Genomic DNA, 14633 nt, shown 5'->3' with positions numbered 1-14633 from the left:
ACCAACATTCTCATATTGTAATCATAATATACTATAATGTATATTCAAATTTTAAAAAAGCAAACAAGAAACAGTTAGCACTGCAATGGTTTTGTATAATGTGTCAGCATTTCATAAGCATTTTAGACCAGACGCCATCTAATTGGCATTCGAGATGACTCGCGAAACTGCCGATGGTCATATAATAATAAAGACATTTTTCTTAAACTCTGAATATATCAGAAATAACAATAGTATGCAATGAAATGCATGTATACATGAAACATAATAAAATTGCCAATATTTCACTGATTAGTTATGTTCAATTTTGAAACATTCATAATGATTTTATTGACATGCGCAGAATTATACATTGCATTATTTTCTTTAAGGCTACATATTTTATTGACAAAAATAAGAAAGAAATCGTATGGGTTACAATTAGGTTCATTGTGTATGGCCAACTTATAATCATAAAAGTATTCTAAAATGTAAAATATTAGAAGAATACATTTTTGAAATCATGAAGTTCTACGGTAGCGTATTAGCGCCACATATTTATTAGGTCTTTCTACTTTTTTGTGAAAAGACCTATTATATTTGTTGTGATAATTTTTTTTTTCTTCCGCCATATTTAATATATTAATAAATAAATTTGAGGTCAAAGGTCAATGTCAAAGGTCGAGGTCATGTTCTAAATTTTGACTTTTCAATCTTCCGATATCTCCTCCGTAAATGTAAAAGAAAGCGACTTTATTGTACTAAATTGCTCGTTATGTCTTAAAGATGATTTTTCAAATTTAACCGAATCAATTGGTGGATTCTATATGACAGTTATTTCCCCTTTTGATTTTGACATAAGTGATATGTCAATGAATTAAATGAATAGTAAGTATTACCGACCTAAGGTACTTGTATTTGAGGTCCTTGGTTTCATTTAAATAAATTTGAAGTCAAGGTCAAAGGTCAAGGTCATGTTATATATTTTGACTTTTTATTGTTCCGCGATCTCATCTAATCATCTACGAGATATATTTTTAAAAAAACTAGGGCAAAACATTTGCCTCATTGTGATGAAGATATGATACGTTTGGTCTGAAACAATCCAATGACATCTTAAAGAAGTTATTGTCCCTGAAATGATTCAATTTAAGATTAATTGATTATTTCTACAACTCGATACATGATAAAGCCATATGATGTTTTGCAAACTATTGGTTGACATCTGACCTTGTAAAATATCAACCGGAAGTGACCTTGAGTAAACCAGAAATAGCTTCTTTGCACTTTAAGGGAAAATTACCTAGAAACTATATGGTTTTTTTTTTTGAAATATGCAAACATAAACCTATCGTTTGAGACCGGAAGTGACCTTCACTAAATTGAAAGTATCTCCATTATTATATTGGAAAGTATATAGAAACCATATTTTTCGGATAAGTGTAAATAAAGCTATCATGTGAGACCGGAAGTGACATTTTGAAAACAAGAAGTTGACAATTATCTCTCTTATTTCAGTCAAAAATATATTTATTTATTTAATCTGTATGCTGAAACTTATGCTTGGACGCCAATAGTTACTTTGAGTAAACTGAAAGTAGCTTTTCAGAAATAATTTAGAAATTAATGTGGAAAATCTCAATTATTCTCTGAACGATTGGTTTTTAATTTTTATCTTATTTTTTCTGATGTTTGCGTCATACGACGCAAAAAAAAATCTATTAAAAATATGAGGTTTGAAATTTCAATTAAGTGAGGCAGCTGTTTATGATGCTCGGGTACCAAGTCGAATATCGAGTTAATTTTTCAGCCTAATGATAATTATGTTTATTTGACTTTAGTTAACAACTGTATGAAATTCATTTTGCTCTTCTCTACTTTGCCGGGAAATCAAAAGTATCAAGACCTTCGCCTTTAAGTTCAAATTTTACTGTACCACACTAAATTTATATAATTTTCTGATACACAAATCTTATTTAATTTGTGTATAATTATGATACATTTATTCTCTTACTCCTATAATGATTTGGCCATGTGTTCATGGTAATCATGGATCTTCTCTTGATAAAATCACAATAAGATTTTGCTAGTAGACGGACATGCAAACGCCGTTATTTACAAAATACTACTTTCAAAAATGAAAAATTACAATCAAATCGTTTGCGTTATAACGCAAAGGTTGTATTAATTCGCAAAAGGTCGCTTTATTTCGCAAAGGTCACTTTAATTCGCAAAGATTTATGTTATTTCTTAAAAGTTTGTGTTATTATGCAAAAGGTTATAACGCAGGCGATTTGCATTATTTCACAAAGGTTTGCATTATTTCGCAAATGCTTGAGTTATAAAACAAACATAAGAAGAAACATAAAAAGAATATTGTGTGTGCGTTTATACGATTCCATTATTTTCAATTTGGATATTACAAGTTAACTGTTCCATAATATGCAGTGGGAAGAAATTTCGTGTTAACAAGAAATAGTATATTGAAAAACTAATGTTGAAATGATTACTAGTATACATTATCAACGATAATTTTAAATATGTATTACTGTTGAAATGAAAAGAAACTATTGTGTTCTCATATTAAATTTGTCATTCTTCTAAATAAATATTTTTTCAATTTTTAGTATTAAGCTAAACTATGTCTCCGAATGAATTTAGATCTTTCTCAAAATAACCTTCTGACGTCAAGCAACAATCATGAATTAATGATGTTTTAAATTGAGATGTCAAGTTTTACGGAAACTTGTGTGATTTTAAGTAATTGCGGACAAAGATTTATACACGTGTAAATACGTCTATACAACTCACAGTATTTCCTGTAAAGTATGCTAGGAAATAAAAAAATAAAAAATATTCATCTCAGTGTCGATGATTATCCGCAATTTGTACATTTTCCCATTTATTTAACAGCCTATTATTTGTAAGATCATGGACAGGATTTTTTAGACAGTAATATTAGACAATGACTTCACTTGTCATTGCACAACGTCAAGTGATCATGTTCATCGCGTCGATTTATCAAATGAAATGCCCGCTACCTCATTCATACAACCGAACAACAATCACGTTTTGTACGCGTAAAATAGTTACTTATCTATATTATTTCATATTCTCAACCAAACAAATATATTGTAAGGCATTGGAAATACTTGTTATGATATTATAAATTCAGAAACAGAAATATTATTCTTTTAAACATAACGGTTGTGTTCTTACGCATAGTAACTTGGCTCGCACGAGCAAGTAAAACATTTTTTTTTGTAATCAAAGATATGGCATTAATTTACTATTTTTTTTTATGGATTTCACAGGCCAAAGTTACATTTTGTTTGCCAATAAATTACAGGGGGAGGCATTTCATTAGCTAAAACATAGTTTTACAAGTTAGGTGTGTACATATGTTGGTACTAGGGTGATAATTATCAAGTTAATCAAATTTTTAATGTGTAAAACACTGGAAGTGGAATGAATTTTTCATTTGTTTACATTTTTTTTGTTGTTGTACAAGTGTTACGGCGGGGAATGTATGTAATTACTCATGGTATACCTTCTACATGCTATATATCATGTAATTCCCGTATTAAGGATCATTTCTTGTAACCAAATATTCATATTTAAACGTCTAATATGCCTGATATTCATAGGAAAATACTTCAACTGCAATTGTTTATTTACGGAGACTTTGTCGTCTGCCATTTTGTGGGGACAGAAACAAGTGTTTTTATATCTTTAAATACCAATTCGTCCCCTGGACAATTGATCTAATATCGTATTTTTAATACCACAGATAAGATATTTTATAAGTATACCCTGCCGGACACAAATATATTGTAAATATTTAGATGGTTGAAATGAACTATGTTGTATGTTATTTACTTATTATGTACTAACGCAGATCGTCTGCTAAATCAATGCGCGCGCAGTGGTGTCCGATTGTTTATTTCAAGCTTTCGTATCGATATTTTAGATGCTATAGCTTTGTTTTGATATTTTATGTATAAGGACAATGTTCGGACAACTTAAGATGATATGTATATTATGTTTTTCATTATCTGAAATTTTTATAGTTCCGGCTTCCCGGAAAGGACAAGTTTCCATTGGATTAGTATGTCACGTGACAATTACAATTTAGTATATAAACGCGCGAGCACTCAGCAATGGCAGATAGCCCAAAGTTTTGCTAGCGGCAAGTTCAAACCTTGAAAAACAAATAAAGCAACAATAACCTTTAGGTGAGAATAAGGATAACATAATGAAGTTTAATGGTATTTAATTAGCCGTCTTTTGTACAGTAAGCTATCTCCCACCACGTCAGACACCACAAATATGTATTTAAGGATTTATGATTCAGTACACTTGAACGCAACTGTTTATTTATATAGTTTTACGATGTTATAATGTTACATACTTTTAACAGTGAACAAATAAAAACTGTTAACATTGGAAAGATAACTTTATTTTATTGAAATTGGACACATAAAAAAAAACCACATGAATTTACACTGATGAAAACAATAGATGTTGGAGGACGCTCGTTCAAATATAAAAACTATTGAAAGCCGTTGGGAACAAAATTAGCTCAGTAACACTCGAATACAAGGGATCGCTCAATACATACATATTAAACATTCCGAAGACCATACCTGACAAGTAATTTAGGAAGTTTAATACAAATGTCGAGTTGCTACATGAGCCACATACTGTATTTTTAGTGTTTTTAAAGTAAACTACCGAGTATAGGACAGGATGCTCTCGGGTGGCTTACAATTTGGTGTCAGAAGTGGGATGCTAAAATTCTAATTAGCATCCAGGATACGAACCTTGGAATAACCTGTCAACTTAAAAACGTGGTTAAAGCCCGACGTGGTGGATTTACTGTACAAAATTTTTATTATAACTATAAACTATGAAACAACAAATAAAACTAAAAGTCTTTATTTAGAATATGGCTGATGCTGGTAGGAACTCCCCAGACCCTGAAATAAATTTCCGTAGGGAAAGGGATTTAGATTTAGATGACTTAGGACAAGGGGATCAAATACACACTGATGACAATGACGACTTTGATAGGGAATCAATTTACAAGGTCATGGTGATGAGGTAGATCAGAGACATAAAGGACGGGATGAATATCAGGGACATGATTTTGACGATAGGAATGATAGGGGTAATCATAACATGCAACCAAATGGCCCACCAAAGGTAACACTTAAACCTGAGCCCTTCTCTGGTCAGGATTGTTGGGAGGAATACTTGTCGCATTTTGAGGACTGAGCTGAATTGGGACAATGGGGAAACCGTACAAAACTGTTGTTTTTGGCAGCTAGCTTGAGGGGCCAAGCAAGGACATACTACATGAGCTTGTCTCCTGGAGACAGGCGCACATACCAAATGCTAACACAAAAGTTAGATCAGAGGTTTGGGAGTTCAAAACACAAAAATCGTTGGCTCTCAAAGTTAGAGATGCGCAGGCGCATGGCAGGGGAAAGCATAGCTGAGGTGGGGGATGATATAAGGCAACTAGCGCAAAAGGCGTACTATGACCTTGACTTAGCAGCGCAGGAGTCTCTTGCATTAAACCAGTTATTCAAGGTAATAACTGTGGAAATGAAATGTCGTTGTATTGACAAGGAATGCCACACAATAGCAGACGCTGTTGATGTAATAGAGAGGTATGAATCAATATTGGGGGATCAAGACAAAAAGAAGTCAACAATGATCAGAGCTGTGGAATCAAAGGACACCGAAGGACACATGAGTGAAAAGGATTACCATAGCAATTTGCAGGCATTACAAGATAGGATAGCAAAGCTGGAACAAGGACATGGGAGTCGGGAAACAAAGAGGGCAAATACTGGCAGATGCTACGGCTGTAACTCCCCAGACCATTTTATGAGGAACTGTCCACACAAAAACAACCAAAAAGCTAGAGGGAATTTCCAGGGCAACCAAAGACAAAATACCTCTTTTAATCACAACCAGGGAAACGACAGAACGCTGGCTCAATAGGTCGTGAGCTAGTGACAGAAGATAAAAGGCCTGATATGAAGGGAGAAAAACATGTTCGGACAGGACATATAGGGGAAACAGATGATAATTGGGATAACGGGTTTTATACAAATGGATTAATTTTTGGGTTTCCTGTCAACTTTTTAATTGACAGTGGCTCAACAGCGTCAATATTATCTATTGATGTTTACGAAAAATTGCCTTCAAATGTTTGGTGTTCTTTAGTACCAAACAAGTCCGAAATATTTGACGTTAATGGCAATAAAGTTTTTACCATTGGATCAATCATATTAGAACTAATGCTTGGTCAAGAACTTTTCAGTCAAAATTTTATGATATGTAATATCAATCAGGATGGAATACTTGGACAGGATTTCTTACTTAAGGAAGTAAGTAAAGTAAATTATCAGCGCATGGTCTTACACACGATCCACAACCAGGAAATACAATGTTGGATTGGAGGGAAGGCAAATATGATTTGCAGAGTAGAAATTAAGGACAACATGACAATTCCTCCAATGACGAGTACTATGATGCCTGTAGAAATACCGGGAGTCAATCATTTAACAGAATACGGATTAATAGAGGGTACAACAGGAACAACCAAGTCTACATTAACCATACCTGGGATTATTAATACACAAGATCAAGCACACTTTGTTAATGTTGTCAACTATGGTGACGAAGAAGTTAAACTGTATAAAAACGAAACAATAGGAACATATGAATCATATACTGAGCATGATTTGAAACCAGAGCAGATTAGAACACTACAGAAAGATTGCTTTACAGCTAGTGAAGAAATACCAGAACATCTTACTGACTTATTAAAAAGGAGTTCAACTTATATAAATGAGGACCAAAGACAACATTTCTCCAGACTCCTTTCACAGTACCAAAATGCCTTTTTAAGGACAGATGATGACATAGGGAGGACAGACCTTGTAACACATCGAATAAATACCGGAAATGCAGTACCTTTTAGGCAGAGATCTAGACGTATGCCACTTGGAAAGCAAGAGATGGAAAAATCAGAAGTCAATCGGATGTTGGACAAAGGAATCATCGAACCATCTTCTAGTCCTTGGGCATCAAATATAGTACTTGTAATGAAGAAAAATGGCAGCCCTAGGTGCTGTGTTGATTACAGAATTTTGAATGACGTCACGAAAAAAGATTCCTACCCGATTCCGAGAGTAGACGAGTGCCTTGACTCGCTCGCTGGGGGAAAATTCCTCTGATCAATGGACTTAAATTCAGGATTTTGGCAAATCGGTATGGCTCCCGAGGACAAGGAAAAGACCGCATTTCTGACAAGTTTAGGGTTATACCAATTCACGGTCATGCCCTTTGGACTTGCAAATTCACCATCTACTTTTGAGCGTCTGATGGAAAATGTTCTCAGAGGGCTACAGTGGAAAGAATTATTACTCTACATGGACGACATCATATCAATAAGTTCTACATTTGAAGAGGGTCTTGGGAGGCTAGAAAGGATCTTTATACGTCTACAAAATGCACATCTAAAATTGAAACCTGCCAAATGCATTTTCTTTCAAAAACAAGTTAGGTTCCTTGGGCATATCGTGTCCGAGGAGGGAATTTCCACTGATCTAGAGAAAACAAAAGCAAAAGATGACTGGCCAGTCCCTAAATCTGCAAAACAGGTGCGCAGCTTTTTAGGACTTTGCTCTTACTATAGGCGATTTGTTAAGGGATTTGCAGCAATTGCAAGACCAATGCACAAAATTTGCGAAAAGAATAGCCGTTTTTCTTGGAATGATGAGTGTCAAAAGGCATTTGAACAGTTGAAAAACGCTTTAACAAGTACACCTGTACTTGCCTACCCTCTGCCAAATTTGCCATTCATACTTGACACAGATGCAAGTGATAAGGCTGTCGGAGCAGTGTTGTCACAAATTCAAGATGGTCTTGAACGAGTTATAGCATACATGAGCAAATCTATGAACATACATGAACAGGCATACTGTGTAACCCGAAAAGAGCTACTTGCTGTAATTATAGCACTAAAGACATTTCATCATTATCTATATGGCCAGGAAGTTTTGCTGCGCACAGATAATGCAGCTGTATCATGGATGAAAAATCTAAAGAAACCCACTGGTCAAACAGCCAGATGGCTCGAAGAACTGGGAACTTACAATTTGACAGTAACACACAGAGCTGGAAGGAAACACTCAAATGCCGATGCTCTGTCCAGAAGACCTTGTAAATCAAGCGAGAGACAAGAATCTGGAAACCACACAAGCGACGATGAAACAGACGAAATCCAACTTGAAGAAACTGATTTTGTTAACCAGGAGTGACACGAAAATGAAGAACCAACACCAAGAATAGAAATAGTACGAGTATGTACAAGAAGTCAGACAGGTAATCAGTCTAGTGCTACACCAAGTGGCTACTGCATAGATGGATGGGACCCTGATAGTATCAGACAATGCCAATTGGAAGACCCAGACATGTCACTCATTGTGACATATCTTCAAGAAAAGAAAAATAAACCTGACTGGGACCAAGTATCAAAAGGAACATCATTCCAGAAAACAATATGGCGACAATGGGATAGGCTAACAATAAACAATGGCATGCTTTATAGAAAATTTTATTGTTCTGATAAAGACGATGTAGACAACTTCAAATTGCAGCTCCTGGTACCAAAATTTTTCATGACGTTCCATCTGCAGGTCATTTAGGATCAGATAAAATGCTAAGTAGGATCCAGCAACTCTTTTACTGGCCAGCTATGAAAAGCTCCATCACAAGGTACTGCAAGGAATGTGACCAGTGTGCTGCTAGGAAATCACTGAAGCGGAACAAGGCTCCGTTAGGTCAATACTTGGTTGGCGAGCCTATGGAACGTGTTGCGATTGATATTCTTGGTCCACTTCCATTAACAAAACGTCAAAACCGTTATGTTCTTGTCCTTTGCGACTGCTTTTCTAAATGGACTGAAGCATATGCTATTCCGGACCAGGAATCCCTGACCATTGCCCGTACCATCGTGAATGAATTTATTTGTAGGTTTGGTTCACCATTACAGCTCCACTCTGATCAAGGAAGGTCTTTCGAAGCAAAGCTGTTTCAAGATCTGTGTGATCTACTTAAAATTGACAAAACTAGAAGTACAAGTCAACACCCCCAGTCCAACGGAAGCGTAGAAAGATTTAACAGAACACTTCTAAGCATGCTAACATTTTATTGTCAAAATTATCAGAGAAACTGGGATGAGATTTTGCCACAGGTTATGATGGCATACAGATCATCAGTTCACGCCAGTACAGGACAGACCCCTAACATGATGATGTTTGGCAGAAACATATTTCTTCCTATGGAAGCTGTTATTCCACGTCCTGATGGACCAAATGAATCCACTTCCCCTGAAACAGATAAATATGTAAATGAATTACAGGACGCTATGTCAAAGTCACATGTACTTGCTAGGAAACATCTTAAGCAGAATTCTGAGTATCAAAAACGTCACTATGACTTGAAAGCAGTAAAGCGCGAATTACAAGTAGGTCAAGCTGTATGGCTTTATGATTCATCGAAGAAAAAGGGAATTTGTCATAAGCTGACATCAAAATGGAAAGGACCATATGTTGTCACAAGGAAAATTGACGACATCACTTACCTTGTGAGAAGGTCAAAGAAACAGCCAGGGAAGGTCTACCACATTGATAGACTACTGCCCTATCAAGGACGGAATCCGCCCACTTGGTTCTCCAGTAGGAAGGCTTGAGATGCCTTTCATCGTTGTTTAAATAGCCGAAATTAGTTGTAAAAGTTGTTACGTTTTTAATTGTTTTGATGAGTTACTATGTTCAAGAGTAACTGTATGACTTATCTCAGACTGGAGAAAGTCATGATGGAATTCCTAGAGTTGGATCCACTCTGGAAGAATATGTAAGGGAGACAAATGGCCATTGTTTCTCAGGACATATTATTGGCTGTAAGGGAAGGATGATCCTTCCTGCCAGGAGAATGGCAGATTAAACTACAGCCAAGCGTTTTTTTTTTTTTTTTTTTTTTTGTATGCGCAAGCTGCGCGGCGGAAAGCAATTAACGACAACTTTCTGTCTTGAGGAGGCTTGAGATTTTTGGAATAGGGAGACCAAGGGGGTGGATATCATATTTTTAATTGGAATTTAGCCTGATCCATTTACTACCAGCATATGCCATATGGGGGGGAGGATTTTAAACACATATAAACAAACAAATATAGTCACACTACAGGACACTACATGATATTATGTATTATATTATTATATGTTGTATGGTGGAGGGATTTATAATTGATGATTCAATTTCAGAATGAGACCATCATCCCAAATTGAGGTGAAGTGTTGGCTGTGTCCCATGACGTTCCGGACACGGAGACAATTGAAGAATCATCTGACAGCTGCACCACACAAACGGCTTTCGGTCGTTTGTGTTTGGTGTCCTGGAGAAAAGTCATACAGGAGGATGGTCGACCTTAAAGAGCATGTCATGGCCAATCACCGCAGTAAAATAGAACTCATGCCTTATAGCTTCCTGAGCGAAAACAATGGGTTTTGGATAGCAAACTACCCAGAGACCTATGCTAAGGTAATCCTACCATCCAACGAAAATTCGCAAGAAGCAATGAAAGCCAGGATTGAGGTTCTGGAATTCTTGAACAGGGTTGACAACACCAACAGAAAGAAAGAGGATTGGACTCTAGGGTGGAAGTGTCCGAAGGAAATGGTAAGAGGTACGCAAGAAGAAGAGGTTGAGTCGGAGAAACCCAATGGCTCTTACTCACCAACACGCCCCACCATCTATGAAGGGCTGGCCCTCCAACAACTAACTTTGGGACTTGGGGACTCTACAGCCATTTTCAAACTGGACCTTGGAGTGTCTATAAGATTTTATATGATCCATTTGAATGACCTGGTTCTTAGAGACCACAAAATGCTTGACGCTCTGATAAGAAGAATGACAGCACTAGTAAACATAAAATATGCAGGATCACATACCTTCTCTATCTCTATAGACGGTAAACTAAAGTCTATAGTGACTCCAGTAGTTGCTAGGAAACTATCAATATCAGAGGAATATATAACAGATATAAAAACGTCAGATGAACTATTTCCAGGAAAACAGACAATAGCCGTCACAAATCCTCTATCACCACTGAAAACGTCATCAACATCTGATATTATTTTGGAAGACGATAGCGACAATGAAGAACCAGAGATTTCAGAGAAAGCAACAAGCCAGAAGAAGGGTAGAAAGACCGAGAAAGAAGAAGAGAGAAATGTAGAGAAAAGAAAGAAAAAACTAACCACCAGGAACAGAAGGCAAAGAAAATAAAGAAAGGAAAGGATGACAAGAAACAGGATGAGGAAATGACATTAACGGAGGAAGAACAAAAGAGAAGGGAAGAACAGGAACAGGAGGAAAACAGACGGAAGGAGGAGGAACAAAAGAAGCAGGAAGAACAAAAACAGGACGATGAAGTCAGACAAAAGGAGGCAGAACAAAAGAGAAAGGAAAAACAGGAACAGGAGGAGATCAGACGGAAGGAGGAAGAACGAAAGAAACAGGAAACAAAGAAACAGGAGGAGGAAAGCAGACGAAAGGAGGCAGAACAAAAGAGAAAGGAAAAACAGGAACAGGAGGAGATAAGACGGAAGGAGGACGAACGTAAGAAGCAGGAAACACAGAAACAGGAGTAGGTAAACAGACGGAAGGAGGCAGAACGTAAGAAGCAGGAAAAACAGAAACAGGTGGAGGAGGAAGAACAAAAGAGAAGGGAAAAACACAAACAGGATGATGAAATTAGAATGAAAGAGGAAGAACTAAGGAGACAGGAGGAGGCAGAAATCAAGAGATTAGCAGAAGAAACCAGGTCAGAGGAAGCAGAACTAATGAGACTGCAGGAAGGAAAGAACCTGCAAAGTGAACAATTTTACACTGCCAGTGAAAGAGCAGACAAACTTTTAAGGAGAGGTGGGATGCCACTTTTCCCAGCTGGAAGGAGGGAATGGGAAAAAGAAGAAATCGTAACTTTGATTACCATACCAGCTGAAGTGAAATGGCCCCCGAAGAACTGGAAAAACATGTCCCCTGAACAAAGATATTTCAACTGGGAGTATGCTAGCATTGCACTGGAGTTAAACACCGGGAAACAGCTTCAATTTTCAAAGCAAATTAAAGTATCACTTTTTGGCACTTCCAGGCACGAAAACCCCACAGTCAACAGAGGGCAATACAATGACAGTTAAGTCTAGATACTATCTGTACCAAGCAATTGCCAATATCATTAAGAGTAAAACAGACGACCCCACCACCTTACAATTGCTTGATATGATTGAAGCATCATCATCAAAGAGAGACACATCAACAGACATTATCTTGAACACAATTGATGCCATGGGTGTACAACTTAGACTTGGTGAAGACCAATGAAGAGAAAGACAATTTATGAACAATTCTTTTAAATAACACATTTATACTGATAGTTTTTTTTAATTCAGGAGAATTAATATATATTGAAGTTGGGGGAAGTGTAAGGCATTGGAAATACTTGTTATGATATTATAAATTCAGAAACAGAAATATTATTCTTTTAAACATAACGGTTGTGTTCTTACGCATAGTAACTTGGCTCGCACGAGTAAGTAAAACATTTTTTTTTGTAATCAAAGATATGGCATTAATTTACTAATTTTTTTTTATGGATTTCACAGGCCAAAGTTACATTTTGTTTGCCAATAAATTACAGGGGGAGGCATTTCATTAGCTAAAACATAGTTTTACAAGTTAGGTGTGTACATATGTTGGTACTAGGGTGATAATTATCAAGTTAATCAAATTTTTAATGTGTAAAACACTGGAAGTGGAATGAATTTTTCATTTGTTTACATTTTTTTTTTGTTGTACAAGTGTTACGGCAGGGAATGTATGTAATTACTCATGGCTTACCTTCTACATGCTATATATCATGTAATTCCCGTATTAAGGATCATTTCTTGTAACCAAATATTCATATTTAAACGTCTAATATGCCTGATATACATAGGAAAATACTTCAACTGCAATTGTTTATTTACGGAGACTTTGTCGTCTGCCATTTTGTGGGGACAGAAACAAGTGTTTTTATATCTTTAAATACCAATTCGTCCCCTGGACAATTGATCTAATATCGTATTTTTAATACCACAGATAAGATATTTTATAAGTATACCCTGCCGGACACAAATATATTGTAAATATTTAGATGGTTGAAATGAACTATGTTGTATGTTATTTACTTATTATGTACTAACGCAGATCGTCTGCTAAATCAATGCGCGCGCAGTGGTGTCCGATTGTTTATTTCAAGCTTCTGTATCGATATTTTAGATGCTATAGCTTTGTTTTGATATTTTATGTATAAGGACAATGTTCGGACAACTTAAGATGATATGTATATTATGTTTTTCATTATCTGAAATTTTTATAGTTCCGGCTTCCCGGAAAGGATAAGTTTCCATTGGATTAGTATGTCACGTGACAATTACAATTTAGTATATAAACGCGCGAGCACTCAGCAATGGCAGATAGCCCAAAGTTTTGCTGGCGGCAAGTTCAAACCTTGAAAAACAAATAAAGCAACAATAACCTTTAGGTGAGAATAAGGATAACATAATGAAGTTTAATGATATTTAATTAGCCGTCTTTTGTACAGTAAGCTATCTCCCACCACGTCGGACACCACAAATATGTATTTAAGGATTTATGATTCAGTACACTTGAAAGCAACTGTTTATTTATATAGTTTTACGATGTTATAATGTTACAACATTGTACTCGTTTCGGCTTTCAAACTTTTGTATCTGTGCGTCACACATAGGTCTTGTGTGGACAAAATACACTTCTGGCGTATTAAAATTTTGAACTTGTTGCCTTTTGTTGGCTGTTGTTCGTGTGATTCTTTGTCAATTGTGTTCTCCAATTTATTTATATTGTAGTCCTGTGTTGTCATTTTGATGTTATATTTCACATGGCCATAAAAGTGCGAGGTTTGGCATGCCACAAAACCAGGTTCAACCCACCATTTTTTCCTTTAAAAATGCCCTGTACCAAGTCAGGAATATGGTCATTGTTATATTATAGTTCGTTTCTGTGTGTATTACATTATAACGTTGTGTCGTTTGTTTTCTCTTATTTTTGAGTGTAAATTCACATTGCGATAAGACGTGTCACGGTACTTGTCTATCCCAAATTCATGTATTTGGTTTTGATGTTATATATACATGTTATATTTGTTATTCTCGTGGGATTTTGTCTATATGTGTTACATTTTAGTGTTATGTCGTTGTTCTCCTCTTATATTTAATGCGTTTCCCTCGGTTTAAGTTTGTTATCCCGATTTTGTTTTTTGTCCATGGATTTATGAGTTTTGAACAGCGGTATACTACTGTTGCCTTTATTTACATACTTTTAACAGTGAACAAATAAAAACTGTTAACATTGGAAAGATAACTTTATTTTATTGAACTTGGACACATAAAAAAAAACACATGAATTTACATTGATGAAAACAATAGATGTTGGAGGACGCTCGTTCAAATATAAAAACTATGGAAAGCCGTTGGGAACAAAATTAGCACAGT

General features: G+C 35.9%; 2 protein-coding genes across 2 annotated transcripts in view; both read left to right on the top strand.

Annotated features, from left to right (window-relative positions):
- LOC143069181 (jouberin-like) overlaps positions 1–14633 on the top strand; it is a 377039-nt gene that overhangs the window by 268607 nt on the left and 93799 nt on the right. The window lies entirely within an intron of this gene.
- On the top strand, positions 10470–11711 carry LOC143062050 (uncharacterized). The gene has a single exon (XM_076233902.1). It carries the CDS (start codon positions 11382–11384, stop codon positions 11709–11711), a length of 330 nt encoding a protein of 109 aa, XP_076090017.1. The 5' UTR covers positions 10470–11381.

The sequence above is a fragment of the Mytilus galloprovincialis genome, chromosome 1 (assembly GCF_965363235.1).
Source record: "Mytilus galloprovincialis chromosome 1, xbMytGall1.hap1.1, whole genome shotgun sequence".
Classification (NCBI taxonomy): domain Eukaryota; kingdom Metazoa; phylum Mollusca; class Bivalvia; order Mytilida; family Mytilidae; genus Mytilus; species Mytilus galloprovincialis.
This window is presented reverse-complemented; position numbering and strand designations above follow the sequence as displayed.